The 12,495-nt window shown below is 36.9% G+C and overlaps 1 protein-coding gene across 1 annotated transcript in view; it reads left to right on the top strand.

The window, feature by feature from the left end:
- TM9SF3 (transmembrane 9 superfamily member 3) overlaps positions 1-12,495 on the top strand; it is a 77,105-nt gene that overhangs the window by 51,398 nt on the left and 13,212 nt on the right. Inside the window, exons 10-14 of the mRNA XM_019939713.3 lie at positions 2,447-2,586; positions 5,382-5,450; positions 8,655-8,801; positions 9,299-9,382; positions 9,510-9,586. Of these exons, the coding sequence (XP_019795272.1) occupies positions 2,447-2,586; positions 5,382-5,450; positions 8,655-8,801; positions 9,299-9,382; positions 9,510-9,586 (517 nt within the window). The remainder of the gene's footprint in view (positions 1-2,446; positions 2,587-5,381; positions 5,451-8,654; positions 8,802-9,298; positions 9,383-9,509; positions 9,587-12,495) is intronic.

Consider the following 12,495-nt stretch of genomic DNA (forward strand, 5'->3'; position numbering starts at 1 on the left):
AAGTCTGAGCTTTAAAATGGAATTTCAGAACTCTCTTAACTCTCATACATTTATACAAGTTTTACCTGAAAGGAAGATGATAATACTCCTTGGCTTGTTTAACACACACAAGCACACATAAGGATATAATGAAGATGCAGAGTTTTCACAATGTTACTTCAAAATAGATTCTTTCCTTCTCATGTGATCACTGTGAATTTTCTACCCCACACCTTCATTTCTCTCAGTCAGTTTCTTCACAGTTTTCATTCAGCTTTTCTCTCACTTTTACTTTTTTTTCCCATCAAGGTACATTTTATTGAGTTTTTTTAAAATTTAATTTCATTTTTTTTATATACAGCATGTTCTTATTAGTCATCAATTTTAAACACATCAGTTGTATACATGTCAATCCCAATCGCCCAGTTCAGCACACCACCATCTCCACCCTCCCTGTGGCTTTCCTCCCTTGGTGTCCATACATTTGTTCTCTACATCTATGTCTCAACTTCTGCCCTGGAAACCGGTTCATCTATACCATTTTTCTAGGTTCCACATATATGTGTTAATATACGATATTTGTTTTTCTCTTTCTGACTTACTTTGCTCTGTATGACAGTCTCTAGATCCATCCACATCTCCACAAATGACTCAATTTCATTCCTTTTTAGGGCTGAGTAATATTCCATTGCATATATGTACGACAACATTTTTTAAATTAATTTATTTTATATTTATTTTTGGCTGCGTTGGGTCTTTGTTGCTGTGCACGGGCTTTCTCTAGTTGTGGTGAGAGGAGGCTACTCTTTGTTGCAGTGCATGGGCTTCTCATTGTGGTGGCTTCTCTTGTTGTGGAGCACTGGCTCTAGGCACATGGGCTTCAGTAGTTGCAGCACATGGGCTCAGTAGTTGTGGCTCGTGGGCTCTAGAGCACAGGCTCAGTAGTTGTGGCTCACGGGCTTAGTTGCTCCACGGCATGTGGGATCTTCCCAGACCAGGGCTCGAACCCGTGTCCCCTGCATTGGCAGGCGGATTCTTAACCACTGCGCCACCAGGGAAGTCCCTGTACCACAACTTCTTTATCCATTCGTCTGTCGATGAGCATTTAGGTTGCTTCCATGACCTGGCTATTGTAAATAGTGCTGCAATGAACATTGGGGTGCATGTGTCTTTTTTGAATTATGGTTTTCTCTGGGTATTTGCCCAGTAGTGGGATTGCTGGATCATATGGTAATTCTGTTTTTAGTTTTTTAAGGAACCTCCATACTGTTCTCCTTAGTGGCTATGTCAATTTACATTCCCACCAACAGTGCAATAGGGTTCCCTTTTCTCCACACCCTCTCCAACATTTGTTGTTTGTAGATTTTCTGATGATGCCCATTCTAACGGGTGTGAGGTGATACCTCACTGTAGTTTTGATTTGCATTTCTCTAATAATTCGTGATGTTGAGCAGCTTTTCATGTGCTTCTTGGCCATCTGTATGTCTTCTTTGTAGAAATGTCTGTTAAGGTCTTCTGCCCATGTTTGGATTAGGTTGTTTATTTCTTTAATATTGAGTTGCATCTCACTTTTACTTTTGATTTACTAGAACCCCAAAATGTATAATTGAAAGAGATCTTAGAGGTGATTCAGTCCTATTCCAGTTTTAGAAGTTCAGAGTGAAATAATCCTAACCAGATGCTGGCTGGAAAAGAGCTTGAGTGTGTCTCCTTGAGTGTACAGATTTATATAAAGAAAAAAAATCACAAAAATAAATTTATTTATTAACTAACCACTTTGGTTCTAGAATCTCTGTGTGGTCTTCCCTGTAACTTTAGATTTTGAATTACTAATTGGCAGAAAAATACTCATTATTTTAGTAATACACATATGTACATAAATAGTGATATTCTTCTATTTTTAAGATCCTAAGGCATTGTAGAATAGAAATGAGCAGACAGATTGAGACAGGCAGATCTGAATTGAAATCTTAGTTCGGCCACCTACTAATTGTGTGATCATGGGAAGTTACTTAGCCTCTCTCAAGTCTCATTTTCTTCATCTGTAAAGTAGAAAAATAACATGTATAAAGGTCCTTGTGCATATTAGGAGCTCAGTGAAGTGTAGGCAAGTAAATAAGTTGGTTATAATGATAAAAGATAAAGGATATGTTAAAAGCATGACAGCTGAAAGTGAAAGGAGAGGAAAAAAGGATTGTAGTAGGGACAGTATGGAAGAATAGGAAAAATTGGGAACTACAGTAGATAGGAAACAGTTCAACTTGCATTTAGTTTAATTCTAATATTCGAAAGCACATTCTTTTCCTATTGCCATTAGTATATATTCTGCACAATTTTAACCCATATTGAACTTAAACATTTTCTCTTGTGATCAAATTGTATTTAAATTTTTAAGTGTCGTTTTTACTTGTTTTTATTAGTGTTATTGTTCTCTGAGTAATCACACATATTTTAATTTAATTTACAGGTGGCCGTGTGTTGCATCTGTTTTTTTGTTATCCTTCCTCTAAATCTTGTTGGTACAATACTTGGCCGAAATCTGTCAGGTCAACCGAACTTTCCGTGTCGTGTCAATGCCGTGCCTCGTCCCATACCGGAGAAAAAATGGTAAAGAGAATGCTAAATTTTATGTGATTGCTTCTCACAATATATAAATTCCTAAGGCTATTATGTATACATAATTTTTAGAATTGGCATGTATTTATAAGTTTAAACTTAAGAATTTGTCTTTTTACTTTTTCCTTCAATTTATATTGCTAGGAGTAGTAATAAATGATATGCTTATTTCACTTTTTTGAATATTGGTGCTATTTACAGAGAAATCAAATGCTTTGGTAAGTACACTAGTGCACAGAGGTGGGTGGGACCTAAAGCGGCAGCTGTTGTATAACTGCAGTCTATAAGCCAGATTTGACCTGCTGCCTGTTTTTATAAATAAAGTTTTGTTGGAATATAGCCATGCCTGTTGACATATTGTCTGTGACTGCTTTTACAGGGTAGCATCAAAGTTGAGTAGTTACGACAGAGACCGTATCACCTGCAAAACCTGAACCTGAAATACTTACTGTCTGAACCTTTACAGAAAAAGATTGCTAACCCCTGACTTCTAATTTCACTTTCCTTTCCAGATATTTTATTATTTGAAACAACATTGACTTATAGCCATAGATTTTGTATCAAATGAGAGAGGAATTAGTAGTGAGACCAATTATAACTTACCGACCTATGTTCTTTACCTTCACTTCTGGGATAGTATAGAATCTCTCAAATACATTTTTCACATTTTATGCACAAAATGTATTTTTGAGGATCTCCCATAATTCAAGATTTAATCCTGACAAAGGATGACAGGTATTTCTGTTTAACAGCTAAAGCGATTCTTCTATTGCAATAGTGTAAGCATATAGTTCATTTGACCATTCAGCTTTGAAATAGTGATTCTTGATGGATTTTTAACTTGAGATGGTTTGTATTTTTTCAACTTTTGGACATAAAATGAGATGTTACTAATACGTTTATATTTCTAATTTTCATAATTCAAATTTGAACAAAATGTGAACTCATTATATGTTTTGCTTTTTAAGATTAGTAAATTGAGGACTTCCCCAGCAGTCCAGTGGTTAAGACTCCACCCTTCCACTGCAAGGGGTGCGGGTTCGATCCCTAGTGAGGGAACTAAGATCCCATGTGCTGCATGGCGCAGCCAAAAAAAAAAAAAGAAAAAATAATAATAATAAAATTAGTAAATTGAACGTTTTAGTGCTGATTTATGCTATTCTGCATCCTTTATTTTCCTAATTCTTACTTGCAGACATAAATAGAACAGTCTTACTGTACATTTGTTTTATTCCCCATCTCATAAGAATAGCTATACGGTAGACTACATATTCATAATAAGGGATATATATTGAAAAGCCTCCATTCCTAGATATTTTGCTATATTGTAAGTATAACTTATGTTTAAGTACTTATATAGTCTTTTGTAGACTTGGAGGTATGTAGACATTTGCAGAAGTGGAGGCTGAATAAAATAGCCCCGTAGTGTAAAGGAGAATGATCTGTTCTAGTCCTAGGAATTGTCCATGTTCTTTTTCTCTAGGATTGGTGCTTATGAGAACTTTTGTAGTCTGTTTTTTAAAGTCAGTTTTATCTTCAAATCAAGATTAGACTGTTAAGGCTCATTGATACCCAAATGTTTGTTCCTTTAGCCATTACTGGGGAGGATAAGGTTAAAGGAAAAGCATAGAAATCACAGAAGTTCCTCTGGGTCACTAGGGCTGGTGAAGGAGAGGAAGGAGCAACACGTGACGTTGCTAATAACCATGGGTCACATTTAGGTGTAGGAAGGCTTGCGTGTCTCTTCATTTTCTTTATATAGTTGTATGGGAACCAAAATCTGAATACTAGATCTGGCGGGCATGTCATTTTTAACCTCTGTGGATCTTGGCTTTCTATAAAAGGAGGAAAGAAGACTAGACTTTAAAATTTTTTTTTTCGGCTCTCAAACTCATTTTCTTCTCAGTTTTGTAGTTCATTTCAGAAATAGTAGTTTGCTATCTTTTATGTGCCACATACTGTGCTGGACACTGGGAATACCTAGATGAATAGCTTCTGCATGCCACGGTTTATAATCTAGTGAGGTATTTAATTAGACAGTACAGTATAGTGTGGTAAGTGCTGCCATGGAGTTACGTTCAAGAGACAGTGGAAGAACCCACCTCTTCTTGGGAGACCCGAGAAAGGCTTTATGGGGCGAACACTTGAGTCAGTGCTCGCAGGAGAGAACTGTGAGACAAGGGAAGGCATTGCAGGTGGAGAATTACCGATTGCAATCAGTAAATGTTTGTTGAGTGAATGAATGAGGTTTGAATTTTATTTTTTATTCATTCTTTGACTCCTTTTATAACTCAGAACCCATAATACCTTAATTGTGTGATTCATAGGAGAACAAGTTACTGAACCAAGGAAAGCATGAGCAAAGAGATTGGCAAGGCCACAATTTGGGAAACATTATTTCAGATGCAGGGGGGTCTCAAGACTTTTCTTTCCCTATGGCTTTCTGTAAGGTAAATGACGAAAATTTTTAGAAGTTACTGAAAAGTATAGAACAGGAGCAAATACTCATAGTTTTTCTTGAGTTCTGCCAGTAAGCAAGTATTTGTGTTCCACAAGTTCTTATCTCGGCCTTTAATGCCAAAAAGAATTTTGACTATAACCTATGGCTAATTTGAAGTCCCCTCTCAGTATTGTGCCTCTTTGAATTTTTGTTTTTCTGTTTATTGGTTTGTTTCTATCCTTAGGTTATTTTTAAGTACCAAGCATCTGATTTCTGTTATCAGGGTTTATATAATATAATGTGGAAATCATACTAGAAGTTTACTGTTAATTTTAATATTTTCCAGGTTCATGGAGCCTGCAGTTATTGTTTGCCTGGGAGGAATTTTACCTTTTGGCTCAATCTTTATTGAAATGTAAGTTTTGGCAATGTATTTATGTTTTGGGGGATTTCATTGTAATAAGAAAATTTAGGAGTTAGGATAGGTATAGAATCATCAGATGGGCGTGCATCTAACAGAGTTAGTTTGTTAAGTCCATGCTTCTAGAAGGGGGTCTATGTAGTCTGTCAAAAGGTGGTTTTTGGGCTTCCCTGGTGGCGCAGTGGTTGAGAGTCCGCCTGCCGATGCAGGGGACACAGGTTCGTGCCCTGGTCCGGGAAGATCCCACATGCCGCAGAGCGGCTGGACCCGTGAGCCATGGCCGCTGAGCCTGCGTGTCCGGAGCCTGTGCTCCGCAACACAGGGAGAGGCCGCAACAGGGAGAGGCCCGCGTACCGCAAAAAAAAAAGTGGTTTTCTGCTTTGTTCTCAAATACTCAGGTGAAGCTTATACTGTTTTTGTATTGTGTTCTAGACCTTTCTCACCAAACAGGAGATCTTAGAAATCAAAGCATGCATGCTAGAGAATGCATGCATGTCAGACCAGCCTTTGATCAGCTACATGATATAAGAAATTACTGATTTTTATTTTTAAAATATTTCTAAGGGTCCAGGGAACTAGGTAAACCATTACCTACCAGTTAGTCAAGATCCTGACATCTTTGGATACACATTCGTTCCTAGTCTTCTTCCATCAAGGCCCACAGGAGTGCTGGGAATTATGTATGTGTTTCGGGGGGGAGATACGCCATCTTGTGCCCAGTTACCATGCTTCATATCTGCATCCTTGGTCCCCACTGCAAAATATAAGCATTTCTTTTCTCAGCCTGTGTTCCAATGTTCCTTGATGGGAATGCTCTGGCATCTTAGAAGAGACAGTTCTTTGTATGGGACTTTTTCAAGAACTGCAGTCATACACCTCTGGATCCTGCCCATGAAATGCCAGTCATTGTGACTACTCAAAATTTCCTTACACGTTTCCAGACGCCCCAGTGCTGATTCTCTCCTGTACAGTGGATGCCTCCTTAAGAGGTGTGATTGAATCTGACAGTTGGTTAATTGAAAAAGTTGGCTCATGTAAGGGAATTATTAAAAAAAGATACATACATAACATTTTATTTTCACTTAAAACAACTAAAGGTACATCTTTCACTGATTTTAAAAAAATATAGAGAGCCAAGGTCTTGCCTTTTTACCTAGTTGACGTTTCCATCATTTTTACCTTTGAAATTCATAATGCATCTTCTGTATTTTCCAAACTTCTTAAAGTGGAGCAGGAATGTAAAGACCTGTCTGAAGTATCCTAAGTGCAGAATCCTTCTAGATTTGTACATTTGTCCCCCAGTCTTTTATAGTTGTCTCCCCCACACCCAGTTTTATCACTTGTTTTTAGTGGCTCACCTTATTGAATTTTTCCAAAGTATTCAACATAATTTTCATAGAAATCATAATTCTTTTAGCTATCATGTTTATTTCTTTATGTGACATTTAAATTGTCTAATTACACGAATAAGGACAACTGACATAGATTTGGGCCACTCCTGGGGGTCACCTGCCAGCTGTGGGTATTAGTCGGCACCGTAGAGGGATTGGAGAGCATGTCACTCTAGCTCATGGTTTAATAAAAACCAGTTCGAGAAATTCTTTTGTACTTTCTGACTTGTGTCCTCACCCTGATTTGACTTGCCACTATTTTTTCCTTCCTACCCTGTCCATACTACCTTGTGGATCACATCTCTTCCTGTTTTCTCGGGTACTCTGTTCTGTTTGGTAGCCACTCTGCTGTATCTTTAACTTCTCCGCTTTGACCACCCTCACACCTGTTCTCCTCTTGGTAGCCACAGTGGTCTTTTTAAGGTATCAGTCTGATCATGTCACTTATTTGCTAAAGACTTCTCATTTTCATTGAGGTAAGGTCCAAACCCCATCACATAGTCAATAAAGACCTTCATAATATAGAATCTGGCCCTGTTCTCTTCTCCAGCCTCATCTCTTATCTCTCACAGTTCATTTGAAGTTCTAGCCATACTGAATTACTTTGAGTCTTTCTAAATACAGTGAATTCCTTTGTGAGCCTTTGCCTTTGCTGTTCCAATGCATGGAATATTCTTCTAGCTCCCCACCCACCATGCCTTATCTGATTCTTCTCACCACCCTTCCCTACCCCCAGAGCCCCACCCAGCCAAACCAGTAAGTTGCCCCTGTTAGGTGCATTGGAGAAGCACTTGTGTGTCATGATTGCCCCTTTACTAGTTCCCACTGAACTAATCTCCTTCAGAGTAAAGACTTTGTCTTCAATTCTGTTCTCACTGCTTCTCTGATATGTATAGGGCCTCTGTAAATATCTGTTGAAAGAATTGGTGATGAATAAGGTAACTAACAAGTAGAAAGGGAACAAGAAAAAGAAAAGAGGCTAAAAAACCCTTTTTGGGGCTTCCCTGGTGGCGCAGTGGTTGAGAGTCCACCTGCCAATGCAGGGGACACGGGCTCGTGCCCCGGTCCGGGAAGATCCCACATGCTGCGGAGCAGCTGGGCCCGTGAGCTGTGGCCGCTGGGCCTGCGCGTCCAGAGCCTGTGCTCCGCAGCGGGAGAGGCCACAGCAGTGAGAGGCCCGCGTCCCGCAAAAAAAAAAAAAAAAAACGCTTTTTGTTTAACTATGGTTTGTGTAATGGAATTAGAGTAAAGGGTCTCTTTTTGGTATAAAATCTTAATGCCCTTTCTTTTGTGGTACTGTGAAAATGGCATGAAGCTTCCATAGGCTTTCTTTTCCTAATTATTTTTATTTTCCTAATTTTATACATTATTACTATATCAAACCTTTTTTTAATTTAATAGGGTGTTTTATAAAATATAAAATACATTGTTTGTAAAGTGTCGTATCTAGAAAAAAATGAAAGAACAAGGAAATTGACTTTATTTAAAAAATAACAATTTTTAGCTATTTTCATTTCCACAGTATACTCCTTAAGTTTCTAATTTATTTAGTTTGCTTAGAGATGGATACCCTACCCTACTAATGAGTCTGTTCTTGAAAGATTATCTAAGAAAATATTTTTGAGAGAATTTTAAATGACTTAATGAAAAGGGGGTAAGGGAAACTGTTGGAAGTTACTTGAAAGAAAAATATTGAGATTTAAGTGAGAAAAAAGTGAGAACTAAGATGCAAGTGAGATTTAGCAAGAGCAGTGTGAGCTACATGAATAAAGACTAGAAAACTGTGTCTTCGTTGTGTTGTATTTAGGTATTTCATCTTCACATCTTTCTGGGCGTATAAGATCTATTATGTCTATGGCTTCATGATGCTGGTGCTGGTCATCCTGTGCATTGTGACCGTCTGTGTGACCATCGTGTGCACATACTTTCTACTAAATGCAGAGGATTATAGGTGGTGAGTACATATTTCTGGGAAGAACCTCTGGGGACCATAATATTTTAAAATAAGATTCCATTTGAAGTGTATCAAGTGGAGTAAAAGATCTGTATAGAAATTTTCCTCCTTAAGATAGTATAGGGATTTTTTTTTTCAATTATAAAAATGTTGACGATTTTAGAGGAAAAATAATATCAGTCAAAAAAAATTTTGTTGGTATTAATGAGGGTCATTAGTTTAAACACTAGGAGACAGGTCTGAAAAAGGAAATGGTTTATTTAGGGTCATTTATAATAGTAAAATTTGATAAAATTTTTTATCAAATTTTGACAAAATTTAGGATCTCTCCTTCCAATTCTTAGGCTTTCTCCTCGTTGATATATTTAAATGCCATTGTACATTTGTACATGCATTTGTTTTTAAATATACAGAATCTTAAAGGATATTTTTATAAAAGTCTTTGCTTTAAAATCTTTCAGTGCCATCCATTCAAAAGGGTTACTTTTTTTCCTCAGGCAATGGACAAGTTTTCTCTCTGCTGCATCAACTGCAATTTATGTTTACATGTATTCCTTTTACTACTATTTTTTCAAAACAAAGTAAGTGGAGACATTTTTTCATTTTGTATTTTAGAAGCTAAGTTTGTCATTTTAAATACTAGAATTTAGGCCTTATGTCTAAAGTAAAAATGGATATACTATATATAATTTTTTGGTTTTATTTCAGGATGTATGGCTTATTTCAGACATCATTTTACTTTGGATATATGGCGGTATTTAGCACAGCCTTAGGGATAATGTGTGGTAAGTTCTGAACTTCCTGGAACATCATGAGTAAATCTTTGAGTGTTTCTGAATCAGAAAAATACAGTAATTGGAAATTAAGAAACTACTTTCTGTTGTTTGATCAGGAATACCAAAATAAACTCAAGCATCTGATTTCAGTTCTTTTGACTATTCCTCAAAATCTAATTTATTACCTCATTGATTTCTTTTTTACTTTCCTGTTTTTAGTAATTCTGTATAGCACTATTTTTATTTTCCATACCGCAATTAGTTTCTTATTCATGTTTAGAATTGTTGTTTTTGTTTGTTTGTTTAGTTTAGATTCTTTGGAAAAGATTATTATGTAAACAGGTTAAGGTTTGGCTGAATGATTTTTGTTTGGAAGTTTCTGTTCCACCGTTCATGGAGGTAGCAGTGTCCAGGAGGCAGCACAGTTGACTGGTTACCAGTACACGCTTGGGTGTCTGTAGACTGGGCTTAAGTTCTGGCTGTGCCATCTGTGGTTCTATACCTTGATCCAGTTCCCTAAGCTCTCCAAGCCTCTGTAAAATGAGGATAATACCACTGTTTCATAGGTCTATCACAATCTTCCCTTAGATGGAAGACGTGATAGTTATCACCAATGATAGAGTCTCTAGTATGTGTGAAATAACTAGAAAACAAAGAAAGAACTTTTGGAAGAAGCATGAAAAATGGGAAAGACATGGACTGAAAAGCCTGAGAGACCTGGATTAAATCTCCATGCTGCCACTCACTGTTTTTTGTGGCCATGGGAAGGCGTATCAACCTTTCTAAATCTCATTTTCTAATCTATAAAATGGGCATAGCTTTCAGAGTAGTTATTTGTGATAGTGTCATGTGTGTAAAGCACCAAGTGTAATGCAGGTCTGTTATTAGGTGTTAAGAGATAGCCAGTTACATGGGAGACATGGTGGAGAATTTCTGGGAAGAGCTAGACTTTGGGGGACCAATTAGTCCTGGTTGTGAATCGTATTGCCCCTACTTAATAGCCCTGTTACTGTGGCCAAATTATTTAACCTTTCTTCCTCAACATTCTCATTTGCAAAACAGTAGTAATACCTACCTTGCAGGGTTGTGCTGAGGAGTCAGTGATTGACTGTGGGTAAGCATCAGGTGGATGGCAGATGCTCAGTGGGTGCCGGCTGCTGCTGTTACGGGGTTGAGGAGGGCCAAGCGTCTTGGGCTGTCCTTCTCTTCTGGGGTTGTGTCTTTGTTTCTGTAGATTCTTTGGGTTTCTACACCATGTGTTTTCACCTCAGAGCAATTTCATGACACTGAGTCCTGGCAGAGGTATCTTAAGGGAAAATGTACAAGCAGCTCACTTTTTTTCTGGTTCAGGTTTTTACCCAATAAATGAAGCTAATTCCCTAGTTACCTCATAGGAATGATGTAAGGCTTAATGAATAATCACTCTGGAGACGTTTCCAGATAGTGTATAATTCAGAACTATCCCCCACACACACTTTTTTTTTTTTTTTTTTTTTTTGTAATTCTGCCTTTAGCTATAGGATGGGCAATAGAATAAGGAAAACAGAATTATCTTGTTAAAACCTGGGTCCTGGTATGACATTTGTGGACCTCTTTAGGGTACCAAGGTTGCTTTCTTCTTTCATCAGAGGAATCTGTTCTGCAGAATGGTAGTTGCCAGAGATGAAGGTGGTCAAAAGGTCCAAACTTCCAATTATAAGATGAATAACTTCTGGGGATGTAATGTACAGTAAGGTGATTAGATTTAAGAATATTGTGTTTTACATTTGTAAGCTGTTAAGAGAGTGGTCTTAAAAGTTCTTATCACAAGAAAAAAACCTTTGAAACTATGTAAGGTAATGGATGTTAACTAAATTTATTGAGTGATCATTTTGCCATACATACATATATCAAATCATTATGATGTCCACCTTAAACTAATATAATATTACATGATAATTAAAAAAAAGAATCTATACTCAGCCATAAAAAAGAGTGAAATAATGCCTTTTGCAGCAACATGGATGGACCTAGAGATTATCATACAAGGTGAAGTAAGTCAGACAGAGAAAGAAAAGTATCATATAATATCACTTACATGTGGAATCTAAAAAATGATACAAATGAACTTATTTACAAAATAGAAACAGACTCACAGATTTAGAAAACAAACTTACGGTTACCAAAGGGGAAAGAGATGGAGGGGAGGGATAAATTAGGAGGTTGGGATTAACATATACACACTACTAGATATAAAATAATCAACAAGGACCTACTGTATATAGCACAGGGAACTCTACTCAATACTCTGTAATAACCTTTATGGGAAAAGAATCTGCAAAAGAATAGATATATGTATATGTATAACTAAATCACTTTGCTGTACTACTGAAACTAGCACAACATTGTAAATCAACTATACTCCAATATAAAATAAAAGTTAAGAAAAAAAGAATCTGTTCGTATATACCATGTATGTGACCACTGTGTACACACATAAACAAATGACACTGACTGTAAAGTAGTAAAACTAATTTCACCAGCTATAAGGGAAGACAGTTCTCTATATTATAGTTACACATTTTATTTATAGCCGCTGTGATAACCTTTCCTTGTAATAATTAGTTAATCAAATTTGAGAGAAAGTTGAATAGGAACTGAAAGCTAAGTCTGGATTTGTGTTATATGCGAACATTCTGTGTATACCTTGGCAATCAAAAATTTCATTTAGTATTATTGGCCATCCTTCCTTCAGAATATTGTTCCCTGAACTCCTCGTTATTTAATGAGATCTTTCAGTTTTTTTTAATTTTCTAATTTAATTTTATTTTTTTTATACAGCAGGTTCTTATTAGTCATCAATTTTATACACATCAGTGTATACATGTCAATCCCAATAGCCCAATTCAGCACACTACCATCCCCACCCCCCCCGCGCC

The sequence above is a fragment of the Tursiops truncatus genome, chromosome 16, assembly GCF_011762595.2.
Source record: "Tursiops truncatus isolate mTurTru1 chromosome 16, mTurTru1.mat.Y, whole genome shotgun sequence".
Lineage (NCBI taxonomy): Eukaryota > Metazoa > Chordata > Mammalia > Artiodactyla > Delphinidae > Tursiops > Tursiops truncatus.